The 15,030-nt window shown below is 35.0% G+C and overlaps 1 protein-coding gene across 6 annotated transcripts in view; it reads left to right on the top strand.

The window, feature by feature from the left end:
- Window positions 1–14,690, top strand: part of FAM114A1 (family with sequence similarity 114 member A1) — a 32,037-nt gene extending 17,347 nt beyond the window's left edge. For 5 of the 6 annotated variants that reach the window (XM_058837129.1, XM_058837130.1, XM_058837128.1 and 2 more), the window contains 7 exons: window positions 1,826–1,949; window positions 3,970–4,055; window positions 5,110–5,277; window positions 6,514–6,653; window positions 7,905–7,977; window positions 9,906–9,959; window positions 11,362–14,690. In XM_058837129.1, the coding sequence (XP_058693112.1) occupies window positions 1,826–1,949; window positions 3,970–4,055; window positions 5,110–5,277; window positions 6,514–6,653; window positions 7,905–7,977; window positions 9,906–9,959; window positions 11,362–11,472 (756 nt within the window). In that variant the 3' untranslated portion in view covers window positions 11,473–14,690. The remainder of the gene's footprint in view (window positions 1–1,825; window positions 1,950–3,969; window positions 4,056–5,109; window positions 5,278–6,513; window positions 6,654–7,904; window positions 7,978–9,905; window positions 9,960–11,361) is intronic. The other variant, XM_058837131.1, reaches the window with a different exon arrangement.
- Window positions 14,691–15,030: the final 340 nt, after the last annotated feature.

Raw genomic sequence — 15,030 nt, 5'->3', positions numbered from 1 at the left:
CTTATTTACTTCATATTGTGTTAGTTTTTAAAATTACATAGAACTACACTAAGATACTGTTACTGGAAGTATACAAACGTCTCTCTGAAGATGGTGATGTTAATAAGACCTATCTGATAAATATATATTTCAATTTCAACTCTCAATTTATTTGCTCAGCTAGTACATCAGTAGATCTCTGACAGAATTAATAGAATTTTGTAGATTCCTAGCAGTGATATTTCTTCACTGGAACAGCTTCCTAAATAAATTTCTGAAATACAAGTTTTCTTTTTTGTTTGTTATTGTAATTAGCATTATTTGCCTATACTTAATAAAAAAAATTATATATATATATGTATATGTACTTCTTAATACAATATAACCAACTTACATTTTAAAATATTTTATTTGCTCTCACAAATAAAAGAAGCTTATGTTAATAACAGCTAGGTGCATACTGTCAATGTTGTTTTTATATTTCGTTGTTATCTAGATGAAAAACTATATGTTGAAACCACACATGTAAGGTTCAAGGGTCTGCTTTTGGGAACAAAACCAAAAATGGCCAAAAACTCCTACCCACTAAACAGGAAAGAATCAGATAGAAAAAAAGTTCAGGTTAATTGCATGTGTCAACAATATTTTTATTTTACTGTGAAATACCACAGGGTAAGCAAGACAAGCGGAGGTTATTACCATGAGGTTTCTGATGCATTTCATTTATGTCCTAGACATATTCATAGTCCTACTCAGTCCAACAGGACTGATGATAACTGTGAGGGTCAACAAGTCCAATACCCAGATAAATGTTCCACTTACCACACACAGATGCAGACAGACATACAATATTACAGAATTAGTATGCTGTATACAGAAAAGAGTACTGTAATACACAGGAGTAATGTAAACTTGAGACCGCTTTTTAACAACCCAAAAGCCACAGGAGGAGTGCAAGATGTACTGAAGACATGTATGTTTAAGCTTTTATTTTAAAAGTGTCTGTCAAAAGTTAGCCCTTGAAATGGTCAGTCCTATGGAAAGGGAGGAAAATAGTCTTATGTAGTCCTTCACAATCTGACTCAGGTGTCACGGCTTTATCTTGTATTTAACCTTTAGCACAGGAGCTGGACACAAGGACACACCAGTAAGAAAGTAAGAGCTGTCTCCAGCCTGGCACTGAGGTAGTCTGTACATCTGTCAAGCAACCTTTAAAAAAGCCCCTTGAAACAAACATAAGGGTAAAACTTTGTATCAAGGGGAGCAAGGGCATTTCTCTTGGCTTCCATAGGCAGAAGGAGCGCTCTACTCACAGGGTTAACACCATATAGCTGTAGTACAAACAGTGATTAAAAGAATCTGTTTCCATCCCTCTTGGGTGTGCCATCCTAAGAGACACAAGGACTTGCAGATAGCTGAGACAGGCAAAGACCTGCCAATACATTCTTCAGAACAGGTAGACTGTCAATAATTTTGGCTGCATTTTGAAGGCAACCTTTTCCAGCTCTTCCCATGAGTGCTCAAACTAATCATTATGCCTGTGCTCTTTTTGCCTGATGTCTTCATCCAGGCTATCCCAAAATGCCTATTACAGTTTGTAGTTAAACCACAGATTTATATAGTTCAAAACTCATATTCTGGAGGAAGGAAGAGACCTGATGATCTGGCAAGGCTGGTGTAATTTTTGTGATACTCAACAAATTCTGTTGACAAGATCTAAAAATATGTCTAAGTTGGGAGGTTAGAGACAATATTTGAACATAATGGAAGTTTCCATTTCTTAGTCTATTTTGGATTCAGGCTCTAAATTAACATTTAGTAATACTTACTGTCCTTTCTTTTACAGATTCAGTCACATTTAGCAACACTTGATGGAGAACAGTTGGAGACTGTGAAAAATGATTTAATTGCTATAAAAGAGATCTTTGTTCCAAAGGAATTAGAAGATGAAGTGGTGCAGGTGCAAAAAGGTAATTAAAAATACAGAGATTAAACCATATGAATATTTGCTACTTCTTTATCTAGCAATTAAAAAAAAATCCAGTCCAAATTGTAATTTCTGATATCCTAATAGTCTTCATAAGGTAGTTACTAAAATTAATACTCTAAAAGTTCTGGAAGCTGTTCAGTGCTTAATTTTTAATTTATATTGTAACTCAAGTGTGAGATATGAAAGATCAAACATAAATAAATACAAAATTGTTATGCTATATCATCAATGAAATCAAAAATATGGAAAATAATAACTTTATTTATAACTTTATAATAACTCAGATAACTGAGCTTTTCTTACGGAAATTGTATAATCTGAAACTTTTGAAGTACTTTGAAATGCTTTTCTTTTTGGCAACTTCATCCTGACTCTGCACCCTCCCTTGTGGTGGGTGGAAAAAAGTAGGGGAAAAGATTAGAGTATCATAAAGAATTTAAGGAACCCTGAATTTTTTGAATGAAAGTGACTTTGAAACATAGTAGCAAAGCTGCTTTATAGGTATTGTTTGGCAAGATGTGGCATGTGGAGTGTGAGAATGAAGTTAGAGCAGCATAAGCATTTTCGTAGCTCTGATATGGCGCAGCATAGAAGAGAATGGGCTGGGCTCACAAATGTTACAATAAAATGGATGGGTGCTTTGGTTAGGGGCAAAATAGGTGTCTTAAACATAAATGTCAGAAATTATAGCATTCCCCAAAACAGGTTAGAACAGAAGGATAAGAAGTCAGCTTACAAGCAGCATGGTTCATGTCTCCAGGCCTGTGAGATCTGTACCAAACCTCTTAGAGCTAACAGCAAAAATCCCCTTGACTTCACTGAAGACTGTCTTATGCCATTGAACACTATATTGTTGTGTTTTGGAAACAAAGAAATGTGAAAGGATATTTCTTCCACATCCTCTTGATCTTCTCAGGGGTACTTTGCCCATAAAAACTACATTTTGCAAGATGGCAAGATACAATTTCTTTAGCCTTCAGAAAAGTTAGCAAAACTGTGTTAACATCCACATGTTCTAACAGGAGAGAAATTTCTTTCTCTCTTTCTGCTCTTTCTGGCACTGCTTTACTCAGCTTGCCCTATCCCTCTCACAGGGAACTCATCATGTCTCATTGAGGGGGACAGCAAGTGCTCAGCATAAAGTCTTAGTATGGTAAAGTTTTGTGCTGGTTTTTTCCCCTCTTAGTTGCTCTTAAAACCCCATTCCTCTATGGAGTCATGAGAAACAGAAGTCAAGAAAGTGTATTACCTGCTTAGGAGTGAGGATTCATAAGATGTCTGTTGTTCCTTAATTGCTGTGGAAAATAGTTCCTTGCTTTGAAACCAACTCCCAGGAGAAGCTCTGTTTCTTGCACAAAGTAATGTATTCTCTCAAGGTGAGAAGTTCTGGTTTTTGTCAGTAAAGTACAACTTCTTATCCTGTTCTTTGAAACATTTACAGGTGTTTTGAATGGGCTGCAACCAAGGCAGTAAGCACCTTAAAAAAAAAAGAGAGCAAATAAAAGCGTGCTGCAGATTTGCCCCTGCAAAAGCAAACCACTCATCAGTGAAACACATTCCTTCCTCCTATGACTGCGGAAACAATTATGACTGTTTTCTGGTACAAGTAGCAGAAAGCCACACACATACCCTCCTCTCTAATGTTTCCTCTCGTTTTGATTATGCAACCTTTCATGTATTTTTCACTGCAGCATCATTTCAGTTGTTTATGAAATAACAAGAGGAGAATATCGGAAAAAATGACTTTACCTACATTTTGAAAGCATTAACACCATATTTTAACACCTCATATCATACATGAGGTTAAATAAGACAGTAACCACAGTGAATATTCGATTGAATATCCTGGTTATCAACCATTTTGGCATATACATGCACACCCCCACACATTCCTTTCTTGTGTCACTGTCACTGTTTTTCAAGTGCTGGGATACTTGGTGATCATATAAAATGCTATAGCAGTAACACACTAACAAAAACTGTCTTGTTTTTTCTTGCAGCAGATATGGGAGAAGAGTTTGTCAGCATGCTCACAGAACTGTTGTTTGAATTGCACGTTGCTGCTACTCCTGACAAACTAAATAAGGTTAGCACCTGTTAGTGAGCTGCCTTCAGTTTCTTGGGCAAAGAAGGAGGGCTTTGTTCTGAAATCTGACACAGAGCAGTACCCAGTTCACTTCAGACAGCTCAGAAAGCAAAGTACAGGAGATTGAGACTAAAATGCTGAATACAGAAAAGCTTTCACAGAAGAAGTGAGATGAGTAAGGCAGTGCAGTTGGATGAGCCCTGTCCAGTGTTAGAAAGCTTGAACCACGGGTGTCTCAGCAGAACGGGGCACATGAGCACAGCAGGTTTAGTTTTACATACTGGGAACAAAAGTCAGGTTCAGAATAATTTTGTTGCCCTAAAAGTGAGTTGTGTAGGAGTTAGTCACATAACTAGTCACATTTGTACTGTTAGGTCCCTTTAAATCTGGTTCATCTGCTTATGTTAGGCTTGAATGTTTACCTCTCTAGCTACATAGATAGACTATGGATAACTAGCTTAGGCTTCGGTCTCAATGTGTTTTAATTTGACTTCATGTTAAAAAAGAGGCATCATAAATTTCCTACTAAGTGTAGCAGTAGTCTGAAATCGTATAAAGCTTCAAGACTCTTCAGCTTTGATCTATTTGCATGTCAGGGAAAGCAGATCCAGGAATGGTGATTTTATATTTATTTTTCCTTTAAGAATTTAGTATATCTCTCTTAACTCTCCATTTTTTTTTCTTTTTTATACACACTTTTTATTTTCTTATTTGGGAAACTGTAAGAAAAAATTCTGTGTAAATTCATTTGAATGATACCTACTAAAGCTGAAATATTAACTTTGGAATTAACACCAGCTGTATGTGTTGGTTAGGAATATTATACCTTTAGAGGAATTATCCCTGGATGATCCATCTTCATGCAGTCCAAAATGCTTCCCCCTACAGTTTCTTAAATGTACACTTAATTAAATGCCACTCAGGGGCTTGATACATTCAAATTTCTGAGTATAAAAGGGAAGTGATTAAATATATTGTTAATTAATGATCAGGAATGTCATCTGATATTCTCTTTTCAAAACTGAACTTTGGGGTTGGGTTCTTTGTTTGGCAGGCTAGGAAAAAAGCTCATGAATGGCTGGAAGAAGCCAGTTTGTCTACCGCAGTAGACATAGAAGGGGAGCTAAATGAAAAACCTGAAGAACCTGGTGAAGAAAAGCCTCAAAAAGACAATAAAATTGAGAGTGATAAAACAGAAGTAGACAAAAGCAAAACTGTGGAGGTAAAATAACTTTTGGAGGATAAGTTTCATTAAGTGAATGGACATACTTTGTTTGATAAGATTGTTTCTTTGTGCATTGGCTTTATGTGTCATCCTTAATTTTTAAATTCGTGGAAGTAGTAAGAAATAATAATATACAACTATTCACAGTAGACCCAGTTGAAGACTAAAGTACAATTTAGTAATTTAAGGTAAATATTCTTACTGTCATTATGTTTCCATAAGTAAATATGAAAGTAACAGATTCTCTAACACATTGTTTTAATTGTTTTATATCTGTGTTTTTGTGTGTATGCCTGTGTATACTCAACATACAGTGAGCTGAGGGATTCTGAGGTGTAATGTCAAACATTACATGCACACTGAAAATTGTATGTTTCTTAGTATCTCCTTCTCTCAGTGACAGTACATGGGAAAAATGTTCAGACTATTTAAGCAGATTAAATCATAAACAGACAAAACTGAAATATTATTTAGGCAACTACCAACTGCTCATTCTCTTTATGAAAGATAGCTCTTAAGGCTAAAAGTGTTCATTTAGACAGTTCTGATAAAGTTAATTGCAATTGAGTATTTTCTGTCAAGTTAATGGCAGTATTAAATGTGGTTGCTATCTTTGTCGAGAGTATTATTTCTAATTTGAAATTATCTGTTTCCTTACAAGAATGTCTTGAGAGAATATATACACTGTATATATTACAGATTTTTATGTGATTGCAGATTACCAGCTGGCATCAGCTTGAGAAAGCTGTAACCCGACAGTGCTGTCTAGAAAATTCTATCATTGTTGATAAAAGCCATTTTTTTATTGGGCACATTATCTATTTCTGCTCTAGACATTCACCTAAGGGATGACTCAGTACTTTTGGCTCCATATGAAAATAATTATGATTATGACTTATTCTAGAGCTTAGGTATCTTTCTGTTTGTTAGGATGAGGTTTAAAAGTGGTATGTTAGAAAATCCAGGAGCCTGACCTAGTTCCCAGCCAATTAAGCAGTAGACTTGATCTTACGAATTTTTCAGAGCAAGTAGAATGTCTTTTTTTTATAGTCTGTGGATATTTCATTTTCCAGTATTGTTTGTGAGGATGATGTTAGGGCTGATACTACTTCACCATGTATGTGTTGGTATTTCCAGTTGCAGTAGGAAGGGTTCCTATGTTTGAAATTCTATTGTATATGTATTTATCAGTGTTGTTATTATTGATTATATTATTCCCATTTTTAATTTAAGGAAATCTACATGCTGTCCATTGAAAGTCTGGCTGAGGTAACTGCTCGTTGTATTGAACAGCTTCATAAAGTAGCAGAATTAATTCTACATGGCCAGGAAGTAGAAAAAACAGCTCAAGAGCAAGCAAAAGTACTGACAAAGTGAGTATTATGTAGTTCATATATGAACATTTGACATTTTCATAGCACTCATGAAGTTCCATTCAGCTTGAAGACACAGTAAGTTCATGGATCAACAAACAGCATTGGCTTTAGGGGTCCAGATGCTGTATTTTCTCATGAAATCAGGTTCTGTAGGCTACCTGTAATTTTTTGACATGGCTGACATATGTATATTTACAAAAACATGACCTATACACAGGCTAAAGGATGTTTCTGCTCCAGCAAACAAATGTACATGCCAACTTGGGTTGAGCTTCCTGTTTCCTCTGCAGAAGATACTGTGCCTGCATATATGGAATTTGCTTTTACAGTGTATAATGCAGTCTTATTATCTGGCAACAGAGTTTCATTATCTGCCAAAAATGTACAAAAATCAGTCTGTAGTTCTAAACAATAGACCACATTTGTTAGCAATTTTAGAGTTAACCATAGTGAAATACCCAGAATTTCAAGAAATCAGTCAATATAGTGGGACTCTAAATTGAAATCTCAAGCTCTCTGTAGTTATTAAGTCCACTGATTTCAGTTAGTTTTCATGTTAAGATATTTTAAACAGTTTACTCCTAAGTAAGTAAAATATTTGACCAAGTGCTTATCCTTAAGAATGCTACTAAGAATAGCAAAGTCCATAGGAGCACTTCAGTCTAAAACAAAGCACTTATTAAGTATATTTCAGAATCAGAGCTAAAGCATGGTGCACCTTGGAGAGTGAGGTCCTATGGGATACACTTGCGAATGTCTAGGTAAACAATGAAAGATCTCAGAACAGAACTAGGTCCTGTTCTCTCATATTTTAACCACAAGTGGTCTTTCTCTTTTAGCATTGAGTAGATGTTTTATTGTTCGCATAGAAACCTACTCACTGTTCTTGTTCAAGTTTGATTTATTTCCAACAGTATTCCCATAAGTTGTGTTGCTGGAATCATTAGAAAAGCCATGGTTGAACTAGAAGTCTAGAATTTAAACAAATGAAACATTGCATTGTCAAAAAAGATTAGTGTGTGCAACAATATATCATTTTGCTTCTGTAGTCAGCAGTGGATTTTTCAGTGAAGGAATATAAAAACTTTATCATGAAAAGTTTATGCCTAAATATTTTAAAAATATTTAGAAGCAAAATTGCTTTAAGAACACCTTTGCTTCCAATATAAAGTTTGTCATAGGGTTTTTTATCTATTGATAGGTGAAGGATGTATTTTTACATTTGTTTCTCTTGTTTTTTTAAACCAGTTTAACAAGTGCCATGTGCAATGAAGTTTCATCTTTATCAAAGAAGTTTTCTGATTCTGTAACAGCAGCTGGGGTAAGATGACAGCGTTTTCTGTAGCATTTGGGCTTTTTCAAACATAGGTCACCTCTTGAAACAGAAATTGTTACATGAGTCCAGAGGCTTTATATCAGCAGAGGCCACTTCTTCCCTGAGATCAAGAACACAGAACATTTTTACAGCAAAGAAAGTTTATAAGCCTTGATAGATGACACTTTGTCCCCTGCCTTGTAAAATCTCTTTCTAGAAACCATTTCCTGGTTTTCCTGATCACTACTCAACATTTCTTACCTTCTCACATTGAAGGGCCCTACATTTGAAGTTACAGGGCTTGATGATAATTTCTTTTCCAACTCAGCCTATCCTTTTTGAACACATTTGTGTAAAAGTCATTAACAGATTATACTTGCAGTACCTTAAGTACCTGTCTTCTTAGCCTTTACTAGATCCTCTGGCTTAACACTGCAGTGTTTTCAAAAGATTTAAGAGATTAGAAAATCTGTTTGGACCATCTTTAAAAAAATCACTCTGTCTTCTATCACAAGATACTCTGTTTAAGAACATCTATGTATCTATGAGCATCTTTGCTAGAAATATTATCTTGCCTTTCAACGTGCTTCAAGGGTGACTGACATTTCAGTATTATAGCATGATTTGGAGGTAACAATTGTACAGTTGCTGAAATTGTTCTGTAAACATCAGAGAAGAACAAATTCTGGTTCTCCTGATTGTTCCATGAAAACATAAATGTAATTCAAAGGAAATTTTTCCAGTTTCCCATTAGCTCTTCCAGCACATGTCTGAGCATGCTTTTTCATAGTTATTTCTAAAGGATGCAATTTATTTCTTTGCTTTTATTATGAATAATTTACATAACTTCCAATTACTGTAAGGAAAAAATGCTTATTTTGCATTTTGGGATTGTACTTTAGAATATATCTGTGGGACACTTGAAACAAATACATGCACAAAAATATAAAAATAAATTGCACACAAAATATTAAACTGGCCCACTAAGTGCATTTTGTAATGGATTTTCTAGTAACTGAGAGTAAAAATGTACTTCTTTTCTCTAGCCGTCTTTCCTTGGTTCTGCCATCTTTCTCCAATTAAGAAGTTTCATGTTTCTGTAAATCTGTAATACAAGAGCTACAAGTGGTTGTAAGTGGAAATCCTTCAGTTAAATTAATCAGTATTGTGTTCAGTGTTGAAAGAAAACTCTTGCTGGAGGTTACTGTTGTTCTAAAGAACCACAATGCAAAGAACAGTAAGAATAAAAAAGGGAAAACTTTTGCCATTTTAAAAAGTAGAGGACCTAATGATTTTCTAGCCTCTAGTTGTGTCACTACTCATTGTATCAATCTTTCTTCCTGTGTGGTGGTTGAGAAAAATGTTGTGCGTGCTGAGCTGTTTCACCAACCAGCCTGCACTGCCCAGCACGTGCTTACTCCATTTTGGGGATCTGAGTTTCACCTGGTTTTCCTTCTGTAGGGGAGCTACTCTGGACCTTTCATTTTGTCCTAACCATAGATATTTGTGTAACTTCTAAGAACTTTTCTTCTGACATGGCTTTTTCCTTTTTGTGTCCTTGAAAATGAGCAAGGGATTAAAAATTTTGTGGGATGTGAAAAGGTCACTGATAGACAGATGGAAAAACAATGCCATTACAGAAACCTCACACTGTATGAAAGTAGGCAGTTTGAAACTCTGTGGTACATAAATTAATGAAGAAGTAAAACCCTGGGCCTCTTTTAGTTCATTGTACTCTGTGATAGGAATGTATAGGGTGTACTGAGGTATGTTTGAAATGCAGACACAGGTACTAGCAGTAGTGAGATAAACAGTATGAATAAGAATCAAGATGAAAGAAGACCTTTACAGAACTCATAAAACCACATCTCAGATATCAGTGTATATCTGTTAAATGTATTTCTTGACCTGGCTTTCTGTTTTCTGGTTTACAGAGTAATATGAAGGCAGAGGTTCTTAACCCCATCATCAACAGTGTGCTATTGGAGGTAAGCTCTACTTCTTCACATTAAAAAATGTTCTAATAAAATTATTTGAAATGAGACAGGCCTATTTATTTCTAAAGGAAAAACTATTTTAAAATAGTTTTAAATAAATAAATAAATAAATATCATTCTGGCTGTTCAGTGCCAGCACATGAATGTCCCAGTTTTGTGTTCAGCCCCTCCCACAAACACTGTAGTAGTGAGGTTGCATTTACTGAGGATACTTAAGAGCTGTATGACTGAAGTGAAGCTGGCCAGCTCTGAAACTGCTGCTGTCAGAGCACAGCAATAAGTTGCAGTTTCAGACTATTCTATCCTTTAAAATTTAGATTGTAGGTATGCTACAGTGTTTCCTGTCTGCAGGCATTTAGATTTCTACAAAGATTCACAGTCTAGCAACAGCCTTGGTCAGCACATGGATAATGGTGTGTCAGACCACCAAAATGTTCATGAATGACTTCTTTTACTTGGAACCATGATCTGTTTTTCTTCAGAAAAGCACGGTGAGTAAACATACCTTGGTTTTACCTAGAAGAGTTTGAGATGAAGGACTATCCTCATAAGGTCCTAAAACTCATAGGATCTGCAGCACAAATTTTTAACACTGTTAGATCACTCTACATTTCACACATGTATGAAAACATAAACATATAGTAGTGACCATAAATTGTCAGTCTCTATTTAATAGCTGCATTCCCTTAAAAATAAGAATATTGCTTTACAATAAGCAATTTTGCACTGAATTAACAATACTCTTAAGGAAAATTATGAAAAGTTGAATAGATCTGTAGTGAAAACTACCATGCAGCTGCTTTTGTTATAGGGTAGATTTGCTGTTGCTGCTGATTTACCTCTCTGTGCTCCATGAACTACAAAATCTAGGAATATTTAGAGTTGTGTAATACAATGTTTTGTACTTCATAAATCCCATAGTTGTATACAAATGTGTATTAATACAGCCTAGGATCATGGAGAATTACAAGCCACTTTACTGTTCAGTATTAGAAATTCTAAAAATAGTCCTACATGTTAAATCTATTATAATTTGAACTGTTAATTTCAATGACACTTTTTTCCACCTACAGCAAATTCAAAATTAGTTCAGTTGATGGAAAGACTATCTGGTTTGTGTTTAAAAAGTCAAATCTGCTTCTGAACACTGTGGTATTTTATTCTACTCAACAAAACTGTCCAAGTGTTCAAACTTAACAGCAATCAGATTTTTCTATATTTATTCAGGTTATGCTATCTACAGATTCTAAAATCTTGCGTGAAGACATATCATAATATAGCATGATGCAGATGTAAAAAAAAATAAATTAAAAGATAAAAAAAAATGTACAGTGTAATTCCTGAAGTACATGGCAGCTGTACTGATGAACCTCATGTTTTCTCTCCTCATTAGGGCTGCAACAGTACTACTTATATTCAGGATGCTTTCCAGTTACTGCTTCCAGTTCTGCAAATTTCCCATATTCAGACCTGTTGTTCAAAAGCCCAGGAGTTGCCAGCTTGACAGCAACCACAGACCCACAGGCCTGAGCTGTGCCAACAGAAGAGCTGGTACGAGAGATATCTGGCCACTAGAGTTCTTTGAAGACACTAAATGCGGTTTTGCACACACAGTACTGACATTTTAAAACTCTTTCAGACTGTCAGACTTTAGAAGTAGTCAGTAAAGTAATTTCTTTTCTGGTACAGTTCATGCTTTCATTAATTTAAACAGAAGTATATTTGTATAAGCATTGACTTAAGTACAGATTCTAAATGTCAGCCCTTTCATTTGTAAACAATGTATGAAACAAATTGAAAAGCTTCTTAAAACATTTCACTTCAAATTGCCATTTATATTGTTTGTATTATAACTGCAGTTTAAAAAGTATATTTCAGAAGATGGTTTCAGTATTTAATTTTTGCAAACATGAACAAATCATCATAGTGTTGAGCTTGTTAAATATTATTTCCAGTAGAAAATAATAACATCATATTAGTATGTACCACTAACATAACACTTTGTATTGAAGGAGTTGCACAGCAATAGGTATTAACTTTACTAAATGAAAATTAGGTTGTGCATGAAGAATTATACTGATAAGAAATTTTCTGAGCCAGGTAAAATTACGGGTATAGCTCTGTATTTGCTGACCCATAAGTTTATATTAATTTAGGTCTATTTCTTCATTTCAATGGTTACTAAATAATTTCAATGATTACTAAAGTAATCTTTTTAATATGGATGGATGGATGGATGGAAAATTTCCCTTTTGTTTGGCAATCAAAACACCTGCTAAGCAACCTTTTCTCAGATGTGTTACCAGGTTAATACTTTGGGGTTTACTGATACCTACAGTTCAGAAATAGAAGTTGTAATAAGAAGCTATGAAAAAATTGCTTTGGGAGTAAAGGTTATCTGTCAGAGCAATCACCTTTTTTCTGAGGCAGTAGTAAGGGCATAAACAAGAATAGGAATGACATTTCATAACAACACTAGCAACCATGCTAATTTGTCCATATCTGTAGTTTAAAATCCTGAGCTTTGGACCTAAGAACTTGTTTAGGGTAGTTTTCCTCTTCAGCAGGAAGAACCTTCCAATATTTTACATAGCCTGTTCTCTTGGATTTTTGTCATTTATTGTGTTTCTTTCCGTTATTTTGTATTTTTTTTCTCTTGGTATATTCATTAATTGTATTTAAATGCTAATTTTTACAGTTAACATTTTATTAAATTTAAGCATAGTTCATATATCATAAAAATAATGAAACAGAGTGTGAGGCAGTTTCTGTGTTTGATAGAAAAGAGAAACCATGTATCTGTTTTGTACATGGTAACTTCTTTGAGTCCAAATAAGAGGACAAAGGTTTTTTTTGCGTTTTACATTAATGTGGTCCCTCTTCCGCTGTCACATTCATGGTCACTTTTCCATTTTTTGTTATTTAGAGATGAAATTTTCCCTATCCCTGAAATAAGGTTTATTACGCAAAATCTATTTTCTGGCACCCTGTAATTTAACAGACATGAGATACCTTTCTGGGTAAGTAGAAGATGTGCAGTCTTCAAATTCATTTGAACAGGCTGAATATAATATCAGAAGCCTCAGGGGATAATGTTTGAAGTCATCGAGGGACATTCTTAAAACAAAGATTGCTTGTCTGAGATACTCCTTGCTAGAGGTTTCACTGTCTTGCTTAAATTATGCATTTATGAATAAAATACCTTACCCTGAAGTAAAAGAAGCTATAAAAACATGGAGACTTAAGTATTTACATCCGTACAATGTAGGAAGGGAAACAGGGCAGGATATAAGCATAGGGATAATCCCATCTGATCTTAGATTCAATCATCTGGTCCTTGGAAAACAGAATGTTGTATCTTTAAATAAATTTCAGGTAAATAATATTTCAGTAGAAAAGTACTGTACGGATGTAGCAGAATATTTTGTTTACACTGATTTGTACTTTTCCACCAGTAAAATAAATCATTTGAGATACTGAACTGAGACAGTACACTAAAAGGGTGTGGTTTGAAGAATAATGTGATGGAAGTATATTCTCAGTAAAGTAATTTACTTTCTGATTTTTTGATTTACCTTTGGAATGATGAGTGTGATTTCACTGGGAGACTGGCAAAAACAGATGTTGCCTTAAACTTTTAATGGACAGTGTTGTTTCTTTCATCACCACCCTTTTCCAAGTTAGTACACTGAGTGTGCCTTGGCACTCGGCAAACTACTAGGTTTTAAGTACTTGTGAAAATTTCCTGTTTTCTTGAGCAGATGTGTTTTCTGTGGCATTCCATTCACTTTTGAGCACACCCACCCTGGTATGCAGTGACAAAGGAGGCAGGCTTGTACACTAAGTTTGAAATTTATCAGGATGAAAATTAAAACAATGTCTGCATACCTACAGCCTTGCACATGATCCACGGTTACAGGTCATCCCTGAAGAGTGAGCTGGAATTAGACTGTTGAAGAAGTAATTTACTGTATATTAAGGATATTGACTTCTTTTTTTCTTGGGTTTGGGGTTTCTTTTTTGTAAACAAACCAAAGCAAGCTGTAAGTTGTTTATTGCTTTTTAGAGTATAGTCTATTCATGTGTGAACATCTCTTCCCCATGAGTTCCTTCTACATTCCAGCTTCCATTGCTAGAGATAGCTGAACAAAAGAACTGTCTCTTCCACTTTTTATCATGCTGCTTAAATCACCCACTGAAGCCATTACTATCTTCCTCCAAAATGTGCCTCAGTCGTACCATACAAAAACACAGTTTTACCAGTTGGGATGCTTTTTACTGATGTGTGTCACCAGTAATGTCCAGTGCCACTCACCAGTCAGGATTCATAACAATTTCAAGGAGTCTGAAACAGCACAGTATTTTGAAAGACAAATACAGGTTTCCCCCTTTTTTTCTGATTCACAGAAGTGTTTTTATCATACAAGCATTCATCCAGCTCATAGGATTATCTTTGAGACATTTCAGTTCTATATCAGATGACAGCCCCATGCTTTCTGTTAGAAGAATGTAGAGTGTGGAAAAGGACTTTCCTGAGTTCTTTTGAAAACCATCTCAGAGCAAGGTTTAACATGATGCCATCAGCCAGTCTGACCTACTTTGAAGTTCTTACAGTTGGACTGGAAAGCCCTCTGGACTTTAAACACTTTATTCTGTCTCAGGTCAACCTTTGCTGCTGAAGCTGCTTTCATTGTGCAACTTGTACATTTTCCATGCTGTCTCCTACTTCAGTATTAATCATATTAATGATGGTGTGCAATTTTAGAATTAAAAATTAAAAATAAAATATCAAAAATTCAGCTGTATTAAAAAGATGGGAGATGGAAATTGTTTTCAAAAGAAAAAAATAAAATGTGCTCTCTGGAAATAAGAACAATTTTCAAGGTTGGACTAGAGAAAAGTCTATAAAAATATTCTTTCAGCATTTCTGAGAACAAGCAAAACATGACATCTGAGTGGCTCAGCAGAACAGGAATAATGTACTTCTAAAGTAAAATGAAAATCTGCATGAACTTAAAGGTAGTCAGAGGTGGAACATTAAAAGAGGAAGATCTCAAAGGAA

This window comes from Poecile atricapillus, chromosome 4 (assembly GCF_030490865.1).
Source record: "Poecile atricapillus isolate bPoeAtr1 chromosome 4, bPoeAtr1.hap1, whole genome shotgun sequence".
Lineage (NCBI taxonomy): Eukaryota > Metazoa > Chordata > Aves > Passeriformes > Paridae > Poecile > Poecile atricapillus.
Note: the sequence above shows the minus strand (reverse complement) of the source record. Positions and strands in the feature narration are given on the sequence as shown.